We start from the raw sequence: 27,066 nt of genomic DNA on the forward strand, positions 1-27,066 counted from the left end.
GTGAGATTTGCATCGAGAAAACTGGGAAATGCTTTAAAGAGTCGAGCTGCTCGTGGGGCTTTGGCGTGTGGGCCAGCAGGGCTGGCAGAGGCAGCACGGTGCTCACTCCTGGCTGTTTTGGGAAGGATGCAGCCGAGCAGCGTGTCGGCTAGGGGTGTGAGCAGCGTGCCAGGGGCCCTGGGGAGGAGAGGACTGGTCCCCTGCTCCGTCCTGGCAGGGCTCGGTCTGCGCCCATGGCTCGGGTGCAAAGTCCTTGTGCTGCAGGGGTGAGGTGGCAGCGTTGCGGAGCTGTCAGCCCCTATCTCGTTAGCACTCTCTGTTGATGCTTTTAGATGCCTCCAGTTCAGTCCATGCTGTGGTGGCATAAGGCTGCGTACGCTCCCCGAAGCACCATGGCATGAAATGGAGGCTCCTAGAAGCAGGATGGAAGGTACAGTACCGGCGGTGGCCCCACCACGGAGTCGTTTCCTCTGCCCCTTGTGCTGCTGTTTGCCGGGGGGAGAAGGGAGTGGGGCAGAGCCCCCAGGAGCCCGCGCCAGGAGAGGCTGCGGTGGAGGCGATGCTGCTCTTGCCCCAGGTCTGTCCCGTCCCATCCCGTCCCGTCCCATCCCGATGCATGGTACCAGAGCTGGCGGGCAGCAGGAGAGGGTGCCAGCGCTCCCACCGCAGGGACGCGTCCTTCACCAGAGGCTTTTGTATCTGTGAGAGACCGGGACGGACTCGGAGAGCTGTGAGCGCTCTGCTCGGAAAGGAGCGTGGTTCCCGGGCGCCGCGATGCTCACGGGTTGTGTTTTTGTGTCTCGTTGCATCACAGAAAAGCAGGGTCCAGAGCGGAAGAGGATTAAAAAGGAGCCCGCCACGAGAAAGCCTGGCTTGCTGTTTGGAATGGGCCTTTCAGGAATCCGGGCAGGCTACCCGCTCTCCGAGCGCCAGCAAGTCGCTCTTCTCATGCAGATGACAGCCGAGGAGTCTGCAAACAGCCCAGGTGAGCGTGGGGCCAGCCCCGTGCTGCTGCCTCGGGGAGATGCTGCTCGGGGCGAGCTCTCTCCTGCCTGTTTCTGCCCCCTGTGCGAGCCCTGGTGGACGTCTCCTGCTCCAAAGCAGCGAGCAGCGTGGCACAGCTGGGTGCAGGAGGGCGGCTGCGCTGCTGCCGGGGTCTGCCAGGCTCCGGGGTGCTGGGTGTGGGAGGGAGCGGTGGGAACCGAGGCAAAACAGCAGCCTCTGGTCTTTCCGTGTTCCTTCTGGGGAGAAGGATAAGGCTGATGATAGCCAGTGCGCACTGTAACGTGAGATGCAGAGCAGCTGGAATGTGTTTACCATGGATTTGGGATTTGGGTAATTTTTATCTGTTGCGTGACCCCCCCCTCTGGGGTTTTTAGAGGCGCAGCGTGCTGTCCGTGTGTGTACATCTGCGTCCTACACACACACGCTGCAGCTTTTAGCCGCCTGTTTTGTTGTTCTTAACGCAAATCTAGCTGCTTATGTTGCTCTTACTTGAAAACCAGCAAAAAGCTGTGTAGTCTTCAGAGCATTCAGCTGTTCCCAGAAAATGCGCTCCCCTCCCAAGGCTGTCAGACCTCACATGCGCTTGGTAAAAGGCCACTTCCCTTAGGAAATGAGGTTTTAGGGTAAGGAGCTGCATTGTCTACTCCTAAATCATGGGATTGCCTACAGTCTTTGCAAGGACTGCAGTTCTCTCCAGCGGGCTTTGGCAGCCTGCAATTAATATCTGTATTACACACACACAGGCTTTCCTCTGTCTTCACATCAACTTCAGAGGCTGTTAACTCTCGGTGCCTTCTGGAGAGCGTTTTGGTGGAGAGGCGAGATGAAACGCGTTGCAACAGCTCCCTCTAAGGGTTTAGGTCTTGCTCTGAGCTGCACTTCTGACTCTGTTCTCTCCTCCTCGCAGTTGACACAACACCAAAGCATCCCTCTCAGTCCACAGTTTGTCAGAAGGGAACTCCTAACTCTGCCTCCAAAACCAAAGATAAAGTAAATAAGAGAAACGAGCGAGGAGAGACTCGGCTGCATCGAGCTGCCATCCGAGGAGATGCCCGGCGCATCAAGGAGCTCATCATCGAGGGTGCGGATGTCAATGTGAAAGACTTTGCAGGTAAGCAGCCCCGCACCAGGAGCTCTGCCCTTTGCCCTCGGGTTGGATGTGCCACCCACAGAGTGGCTCCTGCCAGGGGAAGCTGTTTCCTTACCACACAGGTTCGCTACTTGGAAAGGAGAGATTATCCAAAACCAATGAATTTGCCTTTAGGGGAGGAAAACGTCTTGCTGTCCTTTAAAAAAAGGAAACTACAGATTTCTAAGAGTAAAAAATCTTTGGAAAACATCTGCTTCTGTGTTGGAACTCAGCAGCTGAAGTCTCAGGGCTGTCCTGGCTGCACCCACCCTGCTCCTGCCGGGCTGGGGGTGCGGATCCCTGCTCCCCCCGGGGCTCTCGTGGCTCCGTGCTCTGCAGTGGGACCAGGACCCTCTGGGCCATTTCTTGTTCCACACACGTGATACCTGAGAAGTCTGGAGGAGGATTTGCAAAGGCTGTTTTAGCTCTTTTTTTTTTTTTAACTTAAAACGTAACAAACGTGCATAAAGACATGAAAACACTGGGTTTGTGGAGTCGGCGATCCGGAATCAAATGGCGATGCTGTCAGCTGCCTGGGTTTAAATACTGAATGTGGGGTGCTGCTGAGAGGAACCAACACCGCTCCTGCACTAACGAGGGGGATAAATTAGCACGAGGCAGCCTCTCTTCCGGCACGTCCGAGAGCTCGGCTTTGCTCTTTGCTGTTCCCTTTGCACGATTTTTTGGCTATAAATAGCTGTGCGTGTTCCTCTGCCTGGGTGATTAATGCCAGCGCTAGACGGAGGTATCAGCTGTGATTAATTCCGGGCACAGGTGCCCCCTGCTCGTGCTCCCGGTGAAGGTAACGGGCGCGCTCCCACGGCGCTATCAGCAAAACACCCAAGGAGCCGCGCGCCTTTGCTGGGAAACTTCAAAACAGCTCCTGCTTAAAAATAGTCTGTTTGAACATGATAAAATACTGCATCCCGTGTTCTTCAGGGGTTTGTTTGAGAACGAGAGCCGCTGTTACTGTGGAGATGGGCTGTTTGGTTTCTCTCCGAGATCAGGGCCTGTTTTTTGGTGGCATGGCTGCTTGCTTTGGAAAGCACGCAGAAAATATTTGGTAGGTCTGTGTGGGGGATGCTCCGGGGCAGTGTCTGTAGCTCGGAACTCAGCCCTGCTGTAGGAGGCCGTGTTTCTCTTCCAGACAAGTTGGAAGGGGAAGGGATTTGAGACCTGGCTCCCACACGGCATCAGCAAGCCTCCCAATTTCCTAGCCAGAACTTCGCCCTCGGGTTTGCCAGGGCTGTGCCATTTCTAGCAGACGGTCTGACTGCCCGTGGTGCACCCCAAGGGGAAGGTGGGGCTGGTCCTGCAGAGCTCCCCGAGCTGCAGGGCCGGGCTGCAGGCTCCTGGCGCAGGCAGCCGTGGTGGATGGAAGTTGCTTTTCTCTGTCTCTGACCCTCTCCATGAAGGTGATGCCCACCTCTCGGTGTCTGTTTGCTTGCAGGCTGGACGGCGTTGCACGAGGCATGCAACCGGGGATACTACGACGTGGCAAAGCAGTTGCTGGCTGCAGGCGCAGAAGTCAACACCAAGGGGTTGGACGACGACACCCCGCTGCACGACGCAGCCAACAACGGGCACTTCAAGGTTGGTTGTGGCTGGATTCCACGGCTCTCTTTCAATGACCTTTTCCTTCTCGTGTGCCAAGCAGCCACCTGTGCGAGTGCAGAGATTCTGGTTGTTTTGTTATGGTTTGCTGCTGATAGCAGTGTAGCGGTGAGAACCTCCTGCCCCCGTACTGCTCAGCATTGTACTTGCACAAGAGTTCGTTCTGGAGCACAGGGAGAGTGCATGGCTTTGCAGCTGGTTCTTCTCCGTGTTTTCCTGCCCAAATTGATTCATGTTGCTGGCCTTTGTCTTCTCATCGATGTCTGTTAGTGCCACAGGGCTTGTCCTGTGGCTGTCAGCAGGCTGCTCTCCAGCTTGAGCATGTCCCCTTTTTGTTTTGTTATATGTGAAAGATTACCGAAAACACCCCAACAGATTCGGTAGATCTTTACAAACACTTAAAGTCTCTATTTCCATTTCCAGGTGGTGAAATTGTTGTTGCATTATGGAGGGAATCCTCATCAAAGCAACAGGAAGGGGGAGACACCTTTAAAAGTAGCTAATTCTCCCACCATGGTCAATCTGCTCCTGGGGAAGACGACGTACCCCTCCAGCGAAGAGAGCTCAACAGGTGAGGCTGACCTTTTTGTGCACGTAGGAGCGATGTCTGTGGCCTGCAGCTGTCTGTTAGTACAGAGACGTTAGGAGGACAGGGAATTTAGGCTGTTTTCAGAGTATCTGCATGCTGCTGTCACAGTCAGGAGCCCAGCTGTAGCTGCACTGCAGGCGCCTGCCCTGCGCCGGTGCCGCTGTTGTGCCTGAGCCAGGTGGGAAACATCACAGGCTTCATTAGTGCTAATTGGAGGAAACGTTCCTGTCTTATGGGGAGTCTTGGCCTTACCCTATTTGCAGTCATAATCCTGTTAGAAAGTTTTTCCCTTGCTCCATGCTGGATATTCTCAGGAGCACGCCTCGCAGGGCTGAGAGGGGCTGACTGTTCCCTAAGAGGTCTTTCAGCTCGGCGTTTCGGGCTGGCAGCTGCAAGCTGAGCAAAGGCTGGGGGAGGAAAGGGGTGGCAGGGCTCCTTGCAGGCCTTAACGCGTTGTTTTTCGCCCTCTGCAGAGACGTCAGAAGAGGAGGATGCCCCGTCCTTCGCTCCCTCCAGCTCTGTTGATGGCAATAACACAGACTCAGAGTTCGAGAAGGGTTTGAAGCACAAGCCCAAGGCCCAGGAGCCCCCCAAAACCATCACCCCGGTGAAGGATGAGTATGAATTTGATGAGGACGATGAACAGGACCGGGTCCCGCCAGTCGATGACAAACATTTGCTGAAAAAGGATTACAGAAAAGAGACTAAAGCAAACAGTTTCATTTCCATACCCAAAATGGAAGTGAAAACTTATACTAAAAATAACACAATTACACCAAAGAAAGCTGCCCACCGCATCCTGTCGGACAGCTCGGACGAGGAGGAGACCAGCGTTGCTGTGGGGACGGGGGAGAAGCTGCGACTTACGACCCACTCGATATTGCCCAGCAGCAAGATTCGAGAGCCTGCCAGCACAAAGCCGCAGAAGGAGAAAAGCAAAGTAAAAAAGAAGCGGAAGAAGGAGACGAAAAGCAAAGAGGTTCGATTTGGCAAAAAAAATGACAAATTTTGTTCCTCTGAATCAGAGAGTGAAAACGTGGAGAGTGAGGAGGATGACAGAGACTCTCTTCAGAGCTCTAGCTGTGTAAAGGACTCCAGGCTAGTGCTAAAAGAATCCTCCTTGTTTAACTCTCTGTCTGCCTCATCGACCTCTTCTCATGGGAGTTTAGGCTCCCAGAAACATAATCCTAATCTTACAGAACAGCACTCCAAGCACTGGAGGACGGACAATTGGAAAACCATATCTTCTCCAGCTTGGTCAGACGTCAGTTCCTTATCGGACTCCACAAGGACGAGGCTGACGAGCGAGTCAGACTACTCGTCCGAGGATTCGAGCTTAGAGTCGCTAAAGCCAGTCAGGAAGAAACCAGAGCACAAAAAGAAAAACAACCCACACAACACTGTTTCTGAGAAAAAGAATTCATTCCATAGCAATGTGGATGGAGCAATTCCAAAGCTGGACAAGGAGGGGAAGGTTGTTAAAAAACATAAAACAAAACATAAACATAAAAACAAGGAGAAGGGACAGTGTCCCATCAGCCAAGACATTAAAATAATCAAAACTTTTTCTTTTGAGTTTGAGGACTCTAAACAAAAGCCTGAGAAAGGCTTGATAGTAGAGACAGAAAATCCAGTCGAAAACAAATTGAAAGTGTTAAAGCATGAGCGAGAACACTGTAAGAAGGAAGAAAAACTCCCCAAAGGTAAAGGGGAGGAGAAAGAGTGGTTGTTTAAAGATGAGACTGGAAAATCCTCTAAAGAGGAGAAATCATTAAGAAAAGTCAAAGAGGGTAGTAAAGACATGAGCAAATCCTTCAGAGAAGGATTGAGTAAATCAGAAAAAGAGAAACCTGTAAAGGAGAAGTCTCCCAAAGAGGAGAAGCCAAGAATACACAAGGAGGAGAGAAAGAAGAAGTCAAAGGACAAGCAGTCAAAATCTGAAAAGAAGAATGAGCTGAAAGAGGAGAAAGTTGCTAAACTAGAGAAAGAAAAATCCTTCAAGGAAGAGAAGGAAAAATGCAAAAAAGAAAAAATGTACAGGGATGAGTCTGGCTTTGATGAGTTTAATAACAAAAACCAATTTCCCGAAAGCGAGGACACAAAGTTCAGCCTCTCGGATGATCAGCAAGAGAGGTGGTTTTCAGACTTGTCTTCTGATTCCTCCTTCGATTTCAAAGGCGAGGATAGCTGGGATTCTCCGGTCACAGATTTCAGGGAGATTAAAAATGACACCGTGGCAAAACTAATCATAGAGCCGGTGAAAGAGGAAATTAAAGACAAGAAAAAGGAAAACAAAACGAAGGAGAAGAAGGAATACAACGAGAAGCGTAATGAAAAGGACGCTTTCTTAAAGAAGAAGGACAGAGACTATGTGGACAAAAGCTCCGACAAGAAAAAGGACCAAACAGAAAGACACAAAGCTGCTCCTAGCTATTTGCCTGAAAAGGACAAGAAGAGGAAGGATTCTGCAGAGAGTGTCAAGGAGAGGAAAGAAAAAGATACAGGTGAAACCAACAAAGACAGAAAAGATTCCTCTGATGGCTCTAAAGACCGGAAAGACAGTAAAACAAAGCAGGAGGAGCCCTATCGAGATGACTTCAAAGAATATGGCTGTGAAACCTTCTTCAAGGACAAGTCTGATGCTGAGTTCAGTGGCAAAACCCTGGAGAGTTGGGAGCGGCACCATTCTGGGAAGGAAAAGGAGAAGAAAGATGCTCCCGACAAGGAAAAAAAAGAAAAAGTGAAGCCAGAGAAGTACAAGGAAAAATCCAAAGAAGGCGACAAGGAGAAAAGTGAAAAAGCTGCACCGGAGAAAATCCCAAAAGACAAAGAACTCGAAAAGGGTTTCAAAGAGAAAAAGGAAAGTAAGGAAAAATACAAAGACCTGCACAGCAAAGACAAAGAAAGGAAGAGTTCCTTCGACCAGGTCAAAGAGAAGAAGGAGAAAAACTTTGTGGATCGAGAGGACTTCTCCGAGAAAAAGGATGAGAAGAAAGGCAAGGAGAAGAGCTGGTACAGCATCGCGGACATCTTCACAGACGAAAGCGAAGACGAGAGGGATGATTACAGCCTGACTGGGTTCAAAGTCAGCGAATCCGTTGGGGGCGAAATGCACCGGCTGGACAGCCTGCAGGAGAAGGACGAGGGCGCAGCGGCTGAGAAGGAGCTGTACCCCGAGAAACACCGCAAGTACTCCTCCGACCGGCAGCACTCGGGAGAGAAGCAGAAAGATAAGGACTCCAAGGAGAAGAAGAAGGACAAAGGAACATCGGAAGGGGGGAAGGAGAAGAAGGAGAAGAATTCCTTTGAAAAACACAAAGACAAGAAAGAGAAGGATTCCTCGGAGAAGTACAAAGACAGGAAAGACAGAACATCCATAGATTCCAACCAAGAGAAGAAGAACAAGCAAAAGCTCCCGGAAAAGGTTGAGAAGAAGCATGCCAGTGATGACAAGGTGAAGAACAAGCATAAGGAGAAGCTGGATAAGGAGCATTCCAAAGAGAAAAAGTCTTCGAAAGGGGGAGAGTCAGAGAAGAGCCTGTTGGAAAAATTGGAGGAGGAGGCTCTGAACGACTACAGGGACGACTCCAACGACAAAATCAGCGAGATCTCTTCTGACAGCTTCACAGACAGAGGACAGGAGCCGGGACTGACCAGCCTCTTCGAGTCTTCGAATCTCTCTCTTACCGATGCCTCTGAAGAAAAGTTCAAGGACGCCCTCCCGTTACCCTGCTTGCAGGACAAACTCAAGGAGAAGGAGCGACACCGGCATTCCTCATCTTCATCAAAGAAAAGCCACGAGAAAGAAAAAGCAAAGAAGGAAAAGACAGAGAAAAAGGAAAAATCAGATGAATTTAAGGACTCCAGTAGCAGAAAGGACTCCAGTCATTATGAAAAAGATTTCTCTGTGGATGGGGAGGCTTTTAGCACTTCCTACAACATGAAGGCAGAGCCTGATGAGGAACCAGAGAAAAGCATTGATTACTTATTTTCTGAAAAGAAAGACAAAAATGATTCTGAAAGAGAGCTGTCAAAGAAGGCGGAAAAAGAAAAGACTTATGGTTCCAGCGCCATCAGCACAGCTAAAGAGAAAAAGAAGCGAGATAAACACAAGGAGAAATGGAAGGAGGAAAAGGAAAAGCACAGAGACAAACACACAGATGGCTTCTTCAAGCATCACAAAGACGAGCCAAAGTCAACACTTAAAGAGAAGGACAGTCCTCAAGTTACCACCTTCAAGGACAAGTCAAAGGAGGAAAACCTCAAATTCGGTGAAACCAAACTCAAGGAGAAGCTCAAGGAGAACCAAGAGAAAGACAAATCGGAGTCAATAAAAATAAGCAACGGCAATGAAAAAATAACCCTTTCCAAAGACAGCGGCAAGAAGGATGCCAGGCCCAGGGAGAAGCTGCTGGGAGACGGTGACCTGATGATGACCAGCTTCGAGAGGATGCTGAGCCAGAAGGACCTGGAAATCGAGGAGCGCCACAAAAGGCACAAGGAGAGGATGAAGCAAATGGAGAAAATGAGACACAGGTCCGGAGACCCCAAGCTGAAGGACAAAATTAAAAGCTCGGAAGATGTTCGCAAGAGGAGTCTGGATCTGGCAACGAAGAAGCCATTAACGCTGGACACCCAGCTCAAGGACAAGAAGCTCAAGGAGCTGGGCCCGCTGACCCCCATCCTGTCACCAGAAAACAAGACCCAACCCGCTGTGGGCACGGACTCCAAGGACTGGATCACGGGCCCTCAGCTGAAGGAGATCCTCCCGGCCTCCCCCCGGCCGGATCAGAACCGGCCGACGGGCGTCCCAACCCCGGCATCCGTCGTGTCGTGCCCGAGCTACGAGGAGGTGATGCAGACGCCCAGGACTCCTTCGTGCAGCAACGAGGACTACACGGACCTGATGTTCGAGTGTGCGGACTCGCAGCACTCGCTGCCCATATCCACCATGTCCATGAACGCCTGTTCTCCATCCTTCTTTGACAGATACGCCAACGTTTCGGGTGGCCTCCCCGAGAACCCGAGTCAGACCCCGACCCGCACCATACCCTCCACGAACCTGTATCGCTCCATCTCTGTCGATATCAGAAGGGCGCCCGAGGAAGAGTTCACCGTTGGAGATAAATTTTTCAGGCAGCAAAGCGTCCCGGCGACATCAAATTATGACTCTCCGGTGCAGCATTTAATGGAGGAAAAAGTTCCCCTTCCTTCTGTTCCCACCGAGAAGTTCCAGTGTCTGTCCCCTGGGTATTACTCACCGGATTACGGGGTTTCGTCGCCAAAAGTGGAGGCTTTGCACTGTCCTCCAGGGGCTGTCAGCGGAGTCGCCCAGTCTCCTGAAAGTGTCTTTTCTGGTTTACAAGCAAAATCCTCCCCTTCGCACAGAGACGAACTGCTGGCTCCTTCGGTAGAAAGTGCTCTTCCCCCCGACCTCGGCATGCCGTTGGACACCACGGAGGAGCAGCAGGCGACCGCCTCCATCATGCCCCCAGAACCCACCTACCTGCCACCAATCGAGGAAAACCATTTCAGTTCGGGTATACCAGAACAAAACAACATAGACTGGGATAACCCTCCTGCCAGAAACCCCGAGGCCGCGATGCCTCCCAGCCTGATGGCTAACGCAGCCGAGCACTCTGTCACCTGGTCCATGGGCTCAGAGCTTCTGATGAAATCTCCCCAGAGGTTTTCCGAGTCCCCCAAGCCTCCGCTCTGTTCCCTAGAGCCGATTCATCCTCCACCAGTAGCCTTCATTCCCACAGACACGTCCTACCCCGTTTCTCCGATTTCTTACCCTCTGTCAGTGTCCGAGCCGGGGCTCGATGAAGTCAAGGAAGATGCTGAGGAAGCGGTGCCAGGGGAAATAGCGAATGCTGAAGAGCAAGCACCGTACATGTCCCCCACGAGGTTAGACACGTTCTTCAATAACTGCAAGCCTCTTCCAGAGGAAGCACCCGAGATACCTCCGGAGCCCCCCTGTGTGCCAGCAGAACCTCAGGCAGAAGCTGTTAGCGCGCCAGAGAACAACTATTTGGAAAACAACACCGCCGCCCCGGCAAACACAGAGGAGGCGGTGACGTGGCCCGATCCGTTCACCAACAACGAAGATGATTTGGACCTCGGCCCCTTCTCGCTGCCGGAGCTGCCGCTGCAGCCCAAGGACGTGGCGGAGACGGAGATGGCCGAGGCGGAACCAGTGGAAGAAAGCCCGGTGACAGCTTCAGAAACCAGCGCCGGCGTCATCAAAGCCGGCGCGCCTGCGGTAGCTGCTGGGGACGCAGAGGAGCCCCCGGGCAGCCAGGCAGCCGCTGCCCTGCCGCTGGAAGCAGAGCCACAGGCGGAGGAGCAGAAATCGGAGGCGGCGGCGCAGGAGGCCACCTCGGAAGCGGTGAGCGGAGCTGAGGAGAAAGGTGGGGAGGACGCAGAAGCGCAGCCTCTCCAGCCGACCTCGTCGGAGTCTGCTCAGGCTGAGAGCAAGGAGGTGGAGGCGGTGCAGGAGGAGCTGTCCTCCTCCGGCGGGGCGCCGGACAGCAGCTCCCAGGCCTGCCCCCCGCCCGCGGCCAGCGCCGAGGGCAGCGCCGTGCCGGAGAGCGCCGCGGCACGCGCGGGGAGCCAAGTCTCTTCCTCCCAGCCCGACGCGCCTCCAGGGAACGCGCAAGCAGAAATTGTTGAACCGGTACAAAAACCGGTAGCAGAAGCTCCCAAACCGCCCAAAATAGAAGAGATTCCTCAGCGGATTACCAGGAACCGGGCTCAGATGCTCGCCAACCAAAACAAGCAGAACGCCGCGTCTTCTGAGAAGGAATTTCCTCCTGTTTCTGCGCCTGCCACGCGTGCCAAAGGCCGCATTACGGAGGAGGACGATTCCCAGACTCAGCACCCGCGCAAACGCAGGTTCCAGCGCTCCAACCAGCAGCTGCAGCAGCAGATCAACACGTCCACCCAGCAGACCCGGGAGATGATACAGCAAACTCTGGCAGCTATCGTAGACGCTATAAAATTGGACGACATCGAACCTTACCACAGCGACAGATCCAACCCCTACTTCGAGTACCTCCAGATCAGGAAAAAGATTGAAGAGAAGCGGAAAATCCTCTGCTACATTACTCCCCAAGCTCCTCAGTGCTACGCTGAGTACGTCACCTACACGGGCTCCTACCTGTTGGATGGCAAGCCCCTCAGCAAGCTCCACATCCCAGTGGTGAGTCGCCTCCCTGCTTCTGCAGCAGGTGGTTTAAAGCACAGCGTCGGGGGCTCTGCCCTCCCTTGCTGCCACGAGCACAGCCAGCTTGTCCCCTCGTGCACCCAGGGCGCGTGCTCACGATGGCAAAACCAAGCCTCAAGCCTCGCTAAGTGGATGGCTGCGTGGTAAATGCATCCTCTGAGATGTGTTTTTGCAGAGGAGACCTTAGGCTGTGCTTAGGAACCTGAGGTTTGTTCGGGCTTTAGAGCGAGTTTATATGAATCCGCTGGGTTTGAGGCCAGAAGGCAAAATTGCTTTTACAGGCAGCGCAGTAACTGGATAAAGAACCTAGGAGACTGCAGGAAAAAGAGAGCTGCCCTTAACTCCTGCCTCCCTTTTACCCAGCCCCGATATTTGACTTGCCGATAGCCCTCACTCCGTGGCAGTGGGATCTGTGTCTCGCTGCTGTGCCGCATGAATGGGCCTTGCAGACACAGGTGCATCAATAAACTCGGTGCTGCAGCCATAAATCCGGGCTCTGGCTGGAGGAGGAGGGTCAGGCCCTGCTCTCCTCCCTGCTGCAGCCCCTATGAGATACCCAGGTCTGGCAGGATTCGTGCTGCCCGTTGAGAGCAGCGGTGCAGCCCGAGCGTGGGTTACTCTTTGCATGAGTTCAGCCCCAATTTGCCTGCCACAGCACCGTGGTGGTTGTAGCCCGCGGTCCCTTCTGCTCCTGCCGGTGTTTCTCTGGCAGTCTCACCCCCTTGGTTGGACGTGCTCTACCTGCATGCCCTTGCTCGTGGCCGTGCCGGGAGCTGCCGTACCCCCAGCCCTAACCCCGTGCTGTCTGCCCGCAGATCGCCCCGCCACCGTCGCTCGCGGAGCCCCTGAAGGAGCTCTTCAAGCAGCAGGAGGCCGTCAGGGGGAAGCTGCGGCTCCAGCACAGCATAGAGCGGGTAAGGCAGCGCTCCGAGGAGTCCCTGCTTGGGAACGGGTCCTGAATTTCCTTTGCTGGGGAAACCCAGGCTGCCACGCTCACTGCTCTGTTTGCTCTCCCCAGGAGAAGCTCATCGTCTCCTGCGAGCAGGAGATTTTGAGAGTTCACTGTCGGGCAGCGAGGACTATCGCAAACCAGGCGGTGCCCTTCAGCGCCTGCACCATGCTGCTGGACTCCGAGGTCTACAACATGCCTCTAGAAAATCAGGTCAGTGCCTGTCTTGGCGGTGAAGGAGCCTCTCAGAGGTGCTGTACACGATCCCGGAGCTGACGGGCTTTTCCAGATGGAAAAGATGGCTCCCAGCTGCAGGACTCGCTGCCCAACACCTCCCCAGCACGTGCCCAGCTCGGCCAGGCTGGCTCGGTTCCTGGGGGCTCGAGCTGCATTTGGTGGGCGTGCAGGGGAGGGAACACATCAGGAACATGGTGACACGGGGAGCACCGTGTCTCTGTAGAAGCAGAGATGGCTCACGTTTATCAGGGAGTCTCAGGACGCTCTGCCCTTCTTGATCAGGATCATTGCACATTTGAGGGATTTATTTTACTGCACTCTGGGATATCTTTACCTGCCAAATAACAGGGAGAGAGCCATTAAATTAACTTGTATCCGAATACCGGCTTTGGAAGGGCCAGACTGACGCACAGCCCACAGAACAAGAGGAATTTCTTCCTCTGCTTTCATGTGGTTCTGTGCCAGAGCTGGGCAATTGTGCTGGGTGCTGCCTGTGAGAGCAGAGGGGCGCAGCCACGGCTGTGCCACCCCGCCAGACCCTCTGCAGCCCCGCAGTGCAGGAGGGATCCCAGGCAGCAGCAGCATCGTGGGGTTCAGTGGTCACCTGGAGCCTCGATCCAGGAGCCTTGATTTATCCCTTGGCCATTTCCCAGCCACGAAGTGCCTGTGCTTCTCCAGCGACGTGCTCTCGGGTGTGAGTTGGAGATGGAGCGGTGCGGGTGCGGGTGCTGGGCTGGCACAGGACTCCTGCATGGAAAGCAGAAGCCAGCAGTGCCTGTGTGTCTGTCTGTCTGTCTGTCTGTCTGTCTGTCTGTCTCAGGCTGCAGCCCCTGGCCAAGGGCTGCAGGAGCAGCTGGGAGCAAGCAGCGCGCTGTTCTCCCTCCCTGCAGGCTCCTTTCTTACTTCTTCAGCCCTGTTTCGTCAAGCATGTGCCATAAGAGGGGTCTGAGTATGGCCTATTACACCTTTGACTGTTTAAAGTGAAAAAAAAAAAATAAACAAATCTCCATGCAATTCCCTTTTGATGTCTTCTGCTTAGGGAGACGAAAACAAATCGGTCAGAGACCGTTTCAACGCGCGACAGTTCATTTCCTGGTTGCAAGACGTGGATGACAAGTACGACCGCATGAAGGTGAGAGGCGCGGGCGTGATGCTGGGAGCAGGTCCTGCTGCTCAGCACCCCAGGGAGGCTTTTGGTGACAGCGGCCCCAGCCACGGGGCTGGCAAAACACTCACTTGGCTGGGCTGGGCGCTGCTTTGGGAAGCTGTGTTTTTTGTGGTTTCCAAAAATCTGCTGGGCGCAGACATCCCTGGATGGTGTGGGCAGCACAGCTGGTGGGAAGGGCTCTCTCCTCATCTTCAGGGGCAGCGATGGCAAGAATTGAATCCTGTCCTGGGACCTCTGTGAAGCAGTGGGGGCTTCCCTGATGTCCTGAGTCCTGGTTCCCTTTCCATGAAGCCGTGTGGGGTGTCCCTGGCTCCACGTGCTGCGCTGTTCCGTGTGATCCCTGCAGGTCCCCAGCCTTTGCTGGGTGTTACCAGCAGCGGGAGCTTTTCCTGCCCTGTCCCGCTCACCCCTCACCTCTGCTTGTTTTTATTTTCCCCCATCCAGACGTGCCTGCTCATGCGACAGCAACACGAGGCTGCTGCCTTGAACGCGGTGCAAAGGATGGAGTGGCAGCTGAAGGTGCAGGAGCTGGACCCCGCGGGGCACAAATCCCTCTGCGTGAACGAGGTGCCCTCGTTCTATGTGCCAATGGTCGACGTGAACGATGACTTTGTGCTCTTGCCGGCATGACAGTTCCAAACCAGGAGACATCACTGAAAACTGGCAAGGACGGGAAGCCCTCCGAGGTCGGGCGGTCGAGCTCACATTCACCCTTACCGCTTGCTGATGAATCCCTGGTCAGAGGAGGAGGAAGCAGCTATCGGCAGAAAACAAAACAATAAGAAAAAAAAAAAATTGCACTTTCTTCACAGCGCGTCCCTCGCTCCCGGACTGACGGCAGCTCCGCCGGGCAGCGGGCCGGGGCGCATCTCCTTTCCAACCGGCTGCTGCGGCAGGGAGGCAGCCGGTCCGCGCGGGCAGCGAGCACTCACCGGCGACGGGACTGGCAGAGGCGTGGAGGGAGGAGGCCAAGGACACCATTTGTGTGTTGCAGAAGCTGCTGAGCGGGGCCAGCAACCACGTTGATCCATGTACTTGTGAACACAGCGATTTCCAGCTCTCTGTTTTCCACCGCTCTGCGGATCTGCGCGCAGAGAAGCTGCAGTAGGAAACAATGGGGGGAGGGGGGGGTGTTTGAGTTTCTGTTCCATCCTGGGTATGTCTAAAACGAAACAAAAACGAAACAAAACAACAAAAAAAAAACGAAACAATTAGAAGCAAAAGACAGCGTCCGAGTTGGGCAGACGTGGCTCTGAAGGTGTGGACGGCGCCGGGAGGAGCCCGGGGGCCGCGGGGCCGCCGCTCGCCACCGCCCGGGAAGAGCGGAGGAAGCGGCGGGCGCCGCGTGCCGGGGGGCACGGGGGCAGCGGCGGGCGGGAGGTGGCGACGCAGAGAAAGGACTTTGCCAACTGTGTTTTTAATGGAGTAAAATCCATGTGGTTTATATATTTTTTTTTTCCTTTAATCTTGGGCATTTCGTTTCTCTTTCTGAGAACATAACTTGAAAACACTACAGAGCCAATACTCATATAAAGAAAAATTGTATCCCATAAATGCTGTACAGTTTTTATATACATTAACAATGTACTTTTGCTGCCTTCTAGATAATTTATTTTGCAACACATTACTGCACAGTTGTAAATAACTTATGTACTGTAACATCACTTTCAGTTATGTGTAAAGAAATAAATAAATTAATTAAAATTATCTTTGTATGTATAGCTCACCCCAGGCAGCACTCTGAAGGAGCCAGGAGGTGCTCAGTGGTGTTTGGAAGCCTCTCTGATGCACCCGGGCTGTGCACACAGGTCCCCTGACTTCAGTTCGTGCTGCAGAGACCCCCAGAGGCCAATTCCTAACCTCAGGTGGCTCCTAACCCCGGGGTGCTGCTCCTGCTTCAGTGCAGCCAGGTGCTCTGAGTCGAGGAGCTGCTGCTTTAGGGCTGCAGAGCTCGGAGCAGGAGCAGGAAGGGGGGAGCCCAGCACTGCCTTGGCCCTGCCATGGCCCCGTTGGCTGAATTCGCTCCTGCTCCTGGGGCCTCTCCGTAAGGGGTGAGGGAGGGAAGGGGCACACGGCGCCCTGGCTGTCCCTCCTGTCACCAGCCCTGCACCGCTGTGAGGCTGTCACCACTGCATGCTCTGTGCTCTGTGTGCCCGTGTCTGTGCCGTGGTGTTTGCAGGCAGCAGCCTGGCTCACATCAACCCATCCTGCTGGCAGCTGGGCCTCGAGCACAAGTGCTCAGCACCAGGGCTGGAGAGGTTCAAGTGCCTCTCCCACGGCCCCTGCGCCCTGCTTGCAGCTGCCGCCCGCCCTTGCCTGGCACGCAGGAAGCCTGGCTGCCCCCACCCGCCTCTCTGGCTGCCCCCACCCGCCTCTTGCTTTCTCTTTCCAGTTTTTCCAGGCTCAGACGCCTCGGCTGCTGCTTTTGGAACCAGGGAGGAGTTGAGCACAGCGCGGCTCCAGGGCACTGCTGGGCTCAAGGGCATGGCACAGCCCAGTCCTCCCCAGTCCTCCCCAGTCCTCCCACTGCAGCTCGGGCTGTGCCAGGTGCACACAGCACGGGGGAGCGCCCACTGTGCCGGGACAGCCATGCACGGAGCCCCCACTGCCACCAGCATTGTGGCAGGTCGAGGAATCACCGGGTTCCTGGGGCCAGGGCCCCAGTGTTTATGGGTGCTGTGGCCTCACTGGATCCTAAATGGTTTTGTCCCCAGCCCAGTCTGGGGTTGCTGTGTTGGGGTGGGCGATGGGCACCAGCTGGGGGGGCTGCTCCTGCTCCCTGGGGTGAGACGGGGCCTGGGGCATCCTCACGCCCAGCTGATTTTTTAGCTAACGCCCAGCCCTGCCCTTTCCTTTATTAAATAACTGCAAAGTGCCCCCTGTAAGCACGGAGACCTTTCATCCACCAGCTAAAGCCACAGCACAACGCGCTCCCCTGCAACCCGTGGGGGTCGGGAGCCTCGTGGTGAAGCCCCCCTGGGGTCCCCCCAATAATTCGTGTCCCCCAGCCTGCGTGGCACAGCCTGGAGCGGTGTCGTGGCCGCCTCGCCAGCAGCACACCCACCTTGGGTTTCTCTCCCCATTTTTAACTCCCATCCTCGCTGTCCCGCAGGGGCAGGAGGCGGCTGCAGCTGCTCCCCAGTGCCGCATCCCGGGGCTGCGCAGGGGGGAGCACAGAGATAACGGGCACAAAGAAATTAAGGAAAAAACAAAAAGGCTCCTTTAGGGCCTCGGCTGCTTCCTCCGCCTTCCCACCACGCTCCCCCTTGTAGGGTTTTGTCCCGGAGCCCTCCTGGGGGGCCCCCAACCCCTGGAGGCTCAGCGGGGGCCGCGAGCACCCATGGGTGCTGCTGTCCAGCCCGGATCAGCTCTCGGCCCCCCCGGACCCCCGGGGAACAAGCGGGGTGCGCAGGGGGAGGCTGAGCCGGGCAGGGGGACGCGACCCGGGCTGGGCTTGGGGGGGGCGCACAGGGGTCGGGACGTGGCTGGGGGGATCCGGGGCTGGGATTCGGGCCCGGGGGGGGGCCAGAAGGAGGGGGCAGGACCTGGCTCCGGGGGGGGGGCGGTGCCGCGGAGGGGCCGAGCCGAGCCGTGCGCGCCCTCACCTGCCCGGCCCCAGCGGGATGGAGGCGGCGGGGGCAGCAACCGGGGCAGGAACCGGCACCGGCACCGGCACCGGCACCGGGGGGGGGGCACGGCCTCGGGGCCGCCGTGCCGCGGGGGGGTGGGCTCCGTGCTTGGCGCTGGCGCTGGGCTGGGCGCTGGGGTGGGCGCTGGGCGCGGAGCCCCCCCACCGCTGCCGCCCCGACGCCGCGCTCCTGCCGCCGCCGCTGCGCCGCCTGGCGGGGGCCGCCCTGCTCCGAGCCGCCGTCCCCCGCCTCCGCGGCGGCTGGAGCCCCTGCCAGCTCTACCGCTACCGCCACGGCCCCCCCGCGACCCCCGGCACGGCCCCCGGCACCGCCACCGCCCGCCCCGACGGCACCGGGCCCTGCACCCGCGGCTGGCATTACGCACTGCCCGCCGCCGGGCTGCGCTCCAACATGGTCACGCAGGTTGGGGGGGGGGGGATATTTGGGGAGGGGGGAGGTGTTTGGGGGTGTAGGAGAGGGGTCCTGGGGATGGGGAGGGGGTGGGGAGGAGGGGTGTAATGGGGTTCCTGAGTTTGGGGTGATAGGGGAGGCGTCCTGGGGATGGGGAGGTTTGGGGGGGTTTAGGGGGAGCCCTAAGTTTGGGGAGGGGGGTAAGGTTTGGGGTGGGTCTGGGGGTGTTCCCTGTGTTTGGGGAGGGGGGGTCTGGGGGTGTTTTCCATGTTTGGGGAGGGTTTGAGGGGATCCCTGAGTTTTGGGGAGCTGGGGCACTCTGGGGCTGGGGGATCCCGGAGCAGGGTGGGGGATTCTGGGGAGTCCTAAGGGTCCCAGGGGGGTTGAGGGGTTTTGGGGTGTTGGGGAGGGTTTGGGAGGGGTCCCCAGGGTCTGGGATGGTCCGGGGGGGGCAGAAGGGGCCTGGGTCTGGAGGTCTCGGGGGGGCACCAGGCTGGGGGAGGCTGGAGGAGGTCGGGGGGCCCTGGGATCGTGGGTGCAGGAGGGGTCAAGGGGCGGCTGTGGGTTGGGGGGGCTGTGGGGAGGCCTGGGGAGGGTGTGAAGGGGACTGGGGGGTCCCTGGGGGACAAGCTGGGGGCCCCAGCGAGGGAAAGCCCTGGCTGTTCTGGAGGGCCTGGGGGAGAAGAATTTTGCTTGGGGGGTCCTGGGGACAGCCAGCAGACCCCCATGGGGGGGGACAAGGGGTGGCTGTGGGGTGGGGAGCTCTGCTGTGCGGGGGGGACATGACAAAAACAGGGCTCTGGGGGCCACCAGCACCACCACGCTTCTGCCTGGGGGTGGGGGCCGCCCAGAAGCCCCCCGACAAAGCATGGGGCTCGTGACCCCACCGGCACCGTCCGTCCCAGCCCTGTGGGCAGGGGGGGCTCTGCCGGGCCCCCCGTGCAGACACATCCCCGTGGCCCGCAGTGGGACCTGGTGTGCGCCTCGCGCTGGAAGGTGCCCCTGGAGCAGACCACGCACTTGCTGGGCTGGACCCTGGGCAGCGTCGCCGCCGGCCTGGCCTGTGACAGGTAAAAGGGGGGGGTCCCCGGGGTGCTCCCCCCATGGGGCACCCGGCCCAGCTCACGCCCGGCCCCGCAGGTTCGGCCGCCGGCCCACCTTCGTGGTGTCCCTGGGGCTGGCGGTGCCCCTGGGGCTCGGCGTGGCGCTGGCCATCAACTTCCTCATGGTCCTGGTTGCGAGGATGCTCTTCGGGGCCGCGCTGGCCGGCGCCTTCCTCTCCCTCTACGTGGCACGTGAGTGCACCGGCAGGGTTTGGGGTGCCGCGGGGTTTTGGGGTGCCGCGGGGTTTTGGGGTGCCACGGGGTTTTGGGGTGCTGTGGGGTTTTGGGATGCTGCAGCATGCGTGGCGCTGTGGGACGCAGGATGCTGTAGGGTGCCCCGTGGCCATGGCACCCACGCTGCACCCCTTGTGCCCCCCTTAGGGCTGGAGCAGTGCGACCCCCCGCACCGGCTGGAGGTGACGATGGTGGCCGGCTTCTTCTGGATCGCCGGGGAGCTGCTGCTGCCGGGGCTGGCCGTGCTGTGCCGGGACTGGCGGGTCCTGCAGGGCGCCGTCACCATGATCCTGGCTCTGCTGGCTGCCTGCTGGTGGTAAGGACCCCCCCGTTTCGGGGCTGGAGTGCGCAGGGGGCCAAGCCACACCAGGCAGCGCCCTGTCCCGGCACACCCTGCCCGGGGCATCAAAGCCGCCAGGGCTCTCCATGCTCCCCGGGTAAATGTTTGCTCAGGTTTGAAGCCGAGGGTTTCCAGGCACAGCGCGGCTCTGAGCCAGGCAGGGGGAGGTGGTGGTGGTGGTGCTGGGGGGGGGCACAGCCCCCGCGGACACCCCGTGACACCGCCACTTGCCCCAGGTGCCCGGCGCTGCTGCTGGAGTCCCCGCGCTGGCTGCTGGCCACGCAGCAGCTCGAGAGGGCCAGGAAGACGCTGCAGGCGCTGGCCGAGAGCAGCGGCCGCGGTGCCGACGACCAAGGGAGCCTGATGGCGGGTGCGTGGGGGGGTGCCTGGTGGGCCCCCCCTTTCCCAAACCGGCCGTGCTGGGGCTCCGTGGGGCTGTGCCGGCTCTAACCCGGTCCCACCGTGCGCGCAGAGCTGGAGACGCTGGCGGAGGGCTCCCCCCAGCCCCGCTACCATGCCGTCTGCGAGATCTTCAGCACCAGGGTGATCTGGAAGAACAGCGTCATCCTCGGCTTCACCGCGTGAGCAGCCGGGGGGACAGTGCTGTGGGGTGGGGGGAGCGGCCCCAACCGGCCCCCCAACCCCCTTGCTGAGCCCCCCCCGTCCCGCAGCTTCATCGGCTCCGGCATCCGGCACTGCTTCACCCGCAACCTGGCCCCGCACCTGCCCCGCTTCTCCTCCTACTTGGCGCTGGTGGGCGCCGAGGCGGTGGCCTGCCTCTTCCTCTGCCTCACCGCCGAGCGCTTCGGGCGCCGCGCCGTGCTGCTGCTCTGCACCGTGCTCACCGGCATCTCCTCCCTGCTGCTGCTGGCCCTCACCCAGTGTAAGGCTTGATGGGGGGGGCACAGCGGGACCGGGTGCTGGAGGGGGGTGCAGGGTGAGCCCCCTGATGATGTCTGCTCCCCCCCCACCCTGCCCTCTCCAGACCTGCTGGACCTCATCGTGCTGACCCTGTCGGTGGTGGGCATCACGGCCTCGCATGCCGTCACCATGCTCAGCATCTTCTTCGCCAGCGAGGTGCTGCCCACCGTGGTCAGGTGAGGGGGGAGCCGCCCCCTCCCCAGGACCCCGTTTCCTCCCCCTCCCTCTTTTCTGAGCGCTTTTTCCCCTTCCTCCCCCTGCAGGGGCGCTGGGCTGGGGCTGATCGTGGGGGCCAGCTTCGTGGGCAAGGCGGCCGCCCCCATCACGGCCATCCCCAACAGCCGCGGCTTCTTCCTGCACCACCTGGTGTTCGCCTCCTTCGCCATCCTCTCGGTGCTCAGCATCATGCTGTTGCCCGAGAGCCGTGGCCGTGGCCTGCCCCAGTCCCTGCAGGACGGCGAGAGCCAGCGCCGGCCCCCCCTGTTCCACCGTCCCCCCCGTGAGGACCACCTCCCCCTGCTCGCCCCCCGCGGCATCCCCCACGACTACTCCCGCCTCGTCTCCTCCGCCAAGCGGGCGCTGGGTCCCCGGCACAGCCCCACGGACGCCCCCCCGGAGATGTAGCCGTGCCCCCCTCCCTGCTGCTGGAAGGGCTGGGGGGGGCAAGCATCACAGCGCTGGGACCCCCCCGGTGCAGCGGGTCCCCCCCCGTCCCCACGTGGCCCTGGGCGCAAAGCTCCGGGCTGCGAGCGGTGGTGGGGCTGGGGGCTGCGCGCCCACCCCCCTTGGGGCTGGATCCTGCCCCAGGAGGAGCTGTGCTGGGAGTCCTGGGGTGGGGGTGATGCCCCGGGGGGGGCTGCAGCTGCCAATAAAAGTGCCTTGTTTCTACACGGGTGGCTGGCGAGGTTGGGGTCCCGCCGGCCCCCTTGGGTGGGATTTTTATTGGGAAGGGACTGGGGGGGGCTCTGTGGCCCCCCCCCCCCCCGCTGGCACACTGCTCGCACCATCAAGGCTCTGCTGGGTGTGGGGTCCCTCTGCTGCTGCTCTGGGTGGGGGGCACACGGGGGTGCAAAGACCCCCGCAGCCAGGCACCTGGTGCGTGCACGGAGCCTCCACCTTCGGGCACCTCGTGTGCGAGACCCCCAAATTCCCCAGCCCCCCCCCCCGGCCCCTCTACTGCCCGTAGAGGTCAGCCAGGCGCCTGAAGCGGGGCCCCCACTCGCTCAGGTAGTCGTAGTCCTGGTCCTCGTCCGTCAGGCTGGAGACGATGGAGCTGAGCGGGCTGGCGACGGAGCCCGAGCCCTCGTAGTCGTAGATGAGGGCGGTGTCGTAGGGGGGCACGCTGGGGTCGCTGTCGGCCGCCTCCAGCCCCTGCGGGGACAGGAATGGCATCAGCCCTGCTATGGAAAGGGAAGCAGGGGGGTGCCGAGCCCCGTCCCACCTCATTGATGAAGTCCTCGATGTCCGAGGGGCCGCTGGGCAGCTTGCGGGGTGCCGAGGGGGTGCCGGAGCGCAGCGGGGCGTCCCTGCGCACGGGGGGCTTGGCGCGGGGCTGGAGGAGCTGGGGGTGCCGCAGCTGGTTGATGTCGTAGGCATCCTGCGGGGAGCGGGACGTGTCAGGGCTGTTGGGGGCTGTGATGAGCCCCCCCAGCCCTGCCCGGGGTGCCCCCCATCACCTGGTCCTCCTCGCCGCCTCCCTGCTCGTCGTAGTTGAGGATGTTGTCGCGCATGTCGTCCCGCGAGCGCTGCAGCAGCCCCTTGCGCAGCGCCCGGCGGCGCCCGCGCACCCGTGCGGCCCCCAGCAGTGCCAGCACTGCGGGGGGGAGCGGGTGGGCACGGGGCCGGGACCCCCTCGGGGGGGGATGGGGTGTGGGGTACTGGGCAAGGAAGGGACGGGGATGGGGCTGGGGTGGCGTGGGATGGGGATGGGATGGGGTGGGGTGGCCAGGACTGGGCTAATTTGATTTGGGGCATGGGATGGGGTGGGATATGGTGGCCAGGACCACAATAGGGTGATGAGGGACGTGGGTTGGGATGGGATAGGGTGGCCAGGACCGGGATGGGGCAGTGGGCTGGGGGGTGGGACGTGGCGATGGAGCATGCTGCTGGGATTTGGGTCCTGCACCGTGAGGAGGCTTTGGGGTACCTGGGAGTGGGTGGGGGGGCTCTGGGGGTGTCACTCACGCAGGAGCAGGGTGCTGCTGCCGAGGATGACCAGGAGAGCCTCCAGGGTGATGCCGACCCCGGCGGTGGCAGCGGCCAGGACGCCGTCCTCACAGGTGCCGTCGCGGCCGCAGGGGCACACCGAGACGTTCAGCAGCTGCTGCTGCTCCCGGGGGGGGGTCCCCGAGTCCCGCAGCAGCAGTGGCAGTGAGTAGAGCCCCTCGGGCAGCTCCACCAGCACAGCCAGCACCGCGTGGGTCACTGCAGGGGGGGGCACAAGGGCTGGGGTGAGCGGGGACCCCCCCAGGCGACAGCGACCCCCCGAACTCCAGCCCTCCCTCACCATTGAAGCGGGTGATGCTCCAGTTACGGGCGAGCTGGGGGTGCTGGGGGCTGAGCTGGAAGTGGAAGGGGGCTCCGTGGGGGGGCCGGTCGTCGTCGGTGGCCCCCAGCAGCAGGCTCCCCCCGCGGCCAGGCCGCCCGCACACCACGCCGGCCGGCGGCTGCAGCAGGGGCGCGTGGTCGTTCACCTCCAGGATCTCGATGGAGAGCGTGCCGGTGGCGGACAGCGGGGGCTCGGCTGGGCGGGGGCGAGGAGCAGAGGGGTCAGGGGGTGCCGAGGGGCACGGGGGGGGGCTCAGGGAGGGCAGGGTGCTCACCGTCATCACGGGCGAGCACCAGGGCGATGTACCAGCCGCCCTGCAGGAAGGCCGAGGGGTGCCGCAGCTCCCGCTTGGTGCGGACGGTGCCGGAGTGCGGGTCCAGCTGCAGCCAGCCCGCGGGGTCGTACAGCAGCGCGTAGCTGGGGGGCACAAGGTGGGGGGCACACCATCACCACCCCCCCTTCCCAAAAATACCCACCGCCGGCTGCACACCCGGCTGCCCAAACGCAGCGGGTGCCCAAAACGCAGCGCTCACGTGAGGGTCTGCAGCTGGCGCGTGTCGGGGTCGCTGGCGGTGTAGGTGGTGACAGGGGTGCCCGGGGGGGCCCCCTCTGGCACGCTGACTCGCCGCGGGTTCTCGCGGAAGACGGGCGCCTCGTTCACGTCCCGCACCCTCACCTGCACCGTGGCCAGCGCCCGTGGGCTGCCCGGGGCCCCCGGCTCCAGCGGCTGCTGGTTCTGCACCGACACCGTCAGCTGGAAGCGGTCCCGCACCTCGTGGTCCAGGGGCTGCCGAGGGGTGGGGGGGACACACACATGGGGTGAGCGGAGCTGCCAGCACCCCCGTCCCCGTCCCCAGCACCCCGGGTGCCCCCCTGGGTGCCCACCTTGGCCACGGAGAGCACGCCGTCGTTGGTGTAGGGGTCAGTGTGGATGGCGAAGGCGCCCTCGGGGTCGCCCTCCAGGATGGTGAATTTGGCCAGCCAGTTGGGCGAGCCGGCCAGGTCCTTGTCGTGCACCAGGACCCTGCCCACCTCCAGGCCGGCCGCCTGCTCCTCCACCTCCATGGAGAACTGGGGGGGGAGCAGCACGGGGCTGGCACCTACCCCCCAGGATCCAATGTCCCAAATTGTGTCCCCCCCCCCCCAGCCCACCCCAACCGCTACCTCCTCCTTGGTGAACTCGGGGGCGTTGTCGTTGATGTCCTCCAGGTAGATGACGGCCGTGGCCGTGGTGGTGAGCCCGTCCCCGGACATATCAGCCGCCTGCAGCGTCAGGTTGTACACCCCCACACTCTGCGGGGGGACCGGGGGGAGGCGCTGAGCACCCCCAGCAGCCACAGGGACTGCGTGTCCGCCCCTCACCACGGCTGGCCGTGCGCATGGACCAACCCGTGGCTCCTCCAGCCCCGGTGCCCCCATTTAATGCCCCCCCAGTGCCCTCTACCTCTCTGTCGAGGCCGGGCCGCGCGGTGCAGATCTCTCCCGTGGTGGCGTTGATGCTGAACATGCCTCCTGCGCCCTGCTCCAGGATGGAGAACCGCAGCGCCGCGTTGTCCGTCTCGGGGTCGTCGGCGTCGGTGGCCTCCACCGTCATCACGCAGGTCCCTACGGAGCACCCCCGGTGGGTGCCGGCACACGGGGGTCTCCTCGTGCCCCCCAAACCCCGGGTGGCCGCGGGGCCCCACCTGGCTCAGCGCCCTCCACCACGCGCCCCGTGAAGACGTCCTGGCGGAAGAGCGGCCGGTTGTCGTTCTGGTCCACCACGATGATCTCCAGGTCCGTGGGGTCCTCCAGCGTCATGCCGCCCAGGTCCAGGGCAAAAGCCTTCAGCTGGGGGGCACGAAGCAGGTGGGTGAGGGCTAAAGGGGGTTGGGGGGGGGCTGGGGGCTATGGGTACGCACGGCCGGGCCGCGTCCTTACCCGAAATCGGTCGTTCTCCTCCCGGTCCAGCATGGCGTTGAGGAAGACCTTGCCGCTGAACTTGTCGATGGAGAAGATGCCCAAGGGCTCCTCGTCCACCCCCGGCCCCTTGATGCTGTAGATCACCCCCCCCGGCTGCTGCTTGTCCGACTTGATCTGCCCAGAGGAAAGCAGGGCTGGGGGCTGGGGGCTGGGGGCTGGGGGCTGCCCCCCGGACCCCTGGGGTCGTGGTGTGGGGGGGTGCCTCGCCCCCAGGGCAGGGTGCTTGGGGTGGGGGGGTCCCTGCACCCAGGGGAATCAGGGCATGCCAGGGGCTCCATCCCCTATGTGCTACATGGGGATCCCATCGCTGGGGGGCCCTGTGCTGCCCCCCATAGGGTCCCCCCCCCAATTTTTTCCCCGCCTACCTGCACCAGGAGGTGTGGGATGCGCTTGTGGTTCTCCGAGACGCTGATGGGGGGGATCACCCAGGCCCTCTTCACCCGCCGGGGGCCCTCGTGCTGCCGCCAGCCGGGGGGGCTGCCTGGGGCCGTGCTGGCACCCTAAGGGGGGGGGGGGACACACCGTGCTGCCAAGCGGGACACGGGGGCTTCGTGGTGGCCACCCCCCCATCGTGGTGATGGGCACCCCAGGAAGGGGGCAGAAATGCCTGGCACGGCCCCAACCCATGTCAGCGTCACCGTGGGGGGGGGTCCGGGATGGGGTGGGGGGCACGGAGCTGGGGGGCTGCGACCAGGGCTGGGCTGGGGACATGTGGGGAGACCCCCCCCCCCCCTTCCTGCTTATCTGGGAGGCTGCTGGAGCTCGGGGAGGGCAGGGAGGGGGTGGCTGGATAATGGGGGGTGGAGGGGGTGTCCCTGGGGGTCTGCTTGCCTTCCTTCCCCCCCCCCCAGAGCTGTGGGGCCCAGGCCAGACCCCGACAGCCCCACATGGCTCAGGCCTGAGGCTGTGGTGAGGGGCACGGGGGGGGCTGTGTGTGAACAGTGGGGTGGGAGGGGGTTGGGGGGGGGGGAAATCCGGCAGTGCTGCTGGGGGCGGTGAGGGGAGCAGCGTGTTTCTGAGCACCAGCCCCCCCCCAATCCCCCTCTCGCCGCTTTCCAACCCACGCAATGTGCCGGAGGCCCCCCCCCTGCCCCGGCCACCGCCACCATCTGTGGGGTGGGAAATGGCCCAGGAGGGGCGCGGAGCCTGCGACACCCCCGTCCCCAACCCCGACACCCCCCTCCCCATCCCCAAATCCCCCCTCTCCATCCCCGACACCCCCGGAGACGTGCGTCCGCGGGGCCTGGGCCCCATCCCAACCACCCCCCACCCCCACCAACCCATTTTTTAGGGTGGTGGGGGTAAGTTTCAGCCCCCCCCCCCCCCCAATCCCTTACCCTGGCGCAGAGGGGGGCGAGCAGGCAGGCGAGCAGGAGCGGGGGCCCCATGGCCGAGCGGGCGCAGTCCGAGCCGCTCGCCGGCCCCGAGCTAAAATAACCGCGGGGCTGGCTGAGTGACAGCACATGTGCTGCCGAGCGGCCCGGGCCCCCCCCGGCAGGGCAGCTGGCCCCACAGCCCCCCCCCGCCGCCCCCCGGCCCGGCCCGATGCCGCCCGGCTGCGCGCAGGGGGCCCGACGGGGCGAGCGGTGCGCACGGGGAGACCGGGAACAGGGGGGTCCGAAAGGCTGGGGGGGGTCCACGAAGGGGTCCCCGGGGGTGCTGTGTGTCCCCCACCCTCCTCCTCTGCACGGCACTTTGTGGGTGGGGGCTGTGCCCCCCTCGTCCTCCGGGCAGGGCGCTGGGAATGCGGCAGCTGCCGCCGGGTGCGCCCCGGGGATGCCGCGACGGGGCGGGCGGAGAGCCCCGGGCCCGCTGCTCCCCCCCCCGAAAGCACGGCCCCGGCCCCCGCCCGGCATCGTCGCCCCCCTCCTGTTCTCAATCTCCCCCCCCCGGGGGGGCTCTGCTCGCCCCCCGCCCCGCCGGGCCCCCGCGGCCGCGTTCCGGGGCAGGTGCGGGGCCATCTGGGCTGGCGGCGGGCGCTGGGCGGGGGCCAGGGAGG

General features: G+C 61.1%; 3 protein-coding genes across 3 annotated transcripts in view; 2 read left to right on the top strand and 1 right to left on the bottom strand.

Moving 5' to 3' along the window:
• ANKRD11 (ankyrin repeat domain containing 11) overlaps positions 1-15,623 on the top strand; it is a 112,070-nt gene extending 96,447 nt beyond the window's left edge. The window contains exons 5-13 of the mRNA XM_084294669.1: positions 815-985; positions 1,913-2,116; positions 3,585-3,727; positions 4,172-4,319; positions 4,811-11,541; positions 12,381-12,479; positions 12,584-12,727; positions 13,791-13,883; positions 14,364-15,623. Coding sequence (XP_084150795.1) covers positions 815-985; positions 1,913-2,116; positions 3,585-3,727; positions 4,172-4,319; positions 4,811-11,541; positions 12,381-12,479; positions 12,584-12,727; positions 13,791-13,883; positions 14,364-14,549 — 7,919 coding nt within the window. The 3' untranslated portion in view covers positions 14,550-15,623. The remainder of the gene's footprint in view (positions 1-814; positions 986-1,912; positions 2,117-3,584; positions 3,728-4,171; positions 4,320-4,810; positions 11,542-12,380; positions 12,480-12,583; positions 12,728-13,790; positions 13,884-14,363) is intronic.
• Positions 15,624-17,542: 1,919 nt separating this feature from the next.
• SLC22A31 (solute carrier family 22 member 31) lies at positions 17,543-21,181 on the top strand (the record flags this gene model as incomplete). The annotated part of the gene is made up of 9 exons (XM_084294811.1): positions 17,543-17,971; positions 18,926-19,029; positions 19,100-19,254; positions 19,444-19,612; positions 19,873-20,006; positions 20,109-20,217; positions 20,308-20,519; positions 20,622-20,733; positions 20,821-21,181. 9 exons carry the CDS (start codon positions 17,543-17,545, stop codon positions 21,179-21,181), a joined length of 1,785 nt encoding a protein of 594 aa, XP_084150937.1.
• Positions 21,182-21,494: 313 nt separating this feature from the next.
• On the bottom strand, positions 21,495-26,499 carry CDH15 (cadherin 15). Its single transcript, XM_084294674.1, has 14 exons — positions 26,405-26,499; positions 25,433-25,567; positions 25,026-25,181; positions 24,791-24,935; positions 24,550-24,710; positions 24,270-24,398; positions 23,991-24,176; positions 23,639-23,892; positions 23,380-23,522; positions 23,064-23,300; positions 22,742-22,981; positions 22,234-22,370; positions 21,999-22,154; positions 21,495-21,928 (listed from the first exon to the last, which is right to left on the bottom strand). The coding sequence occupies exons 1-14, from the start codon at positions 26,453-26,455 to the stop codon at positions 21,731-21,733; spliced, it is 2,328 nt and encodes a 775-aa protein (XP_084150800.1). The 5' UTR covers positions 26,456-26,499; the 3' UTR covers positions 21,495-21,730.
• Between the last annotated feature and the right edge of the window lie 567 nt (positions 26,500-27,066).

This window comes from Netta rufina, assembly GCF_964035555.1.
Source record: "Netta rufina genome assembly, chromosome: 13".
NCBI classification, from domain to species: Eukaryota; Metazoa; Chordata; class Aves; order Anseriformes; family Anatidae; genus Netta; species Netta rufina.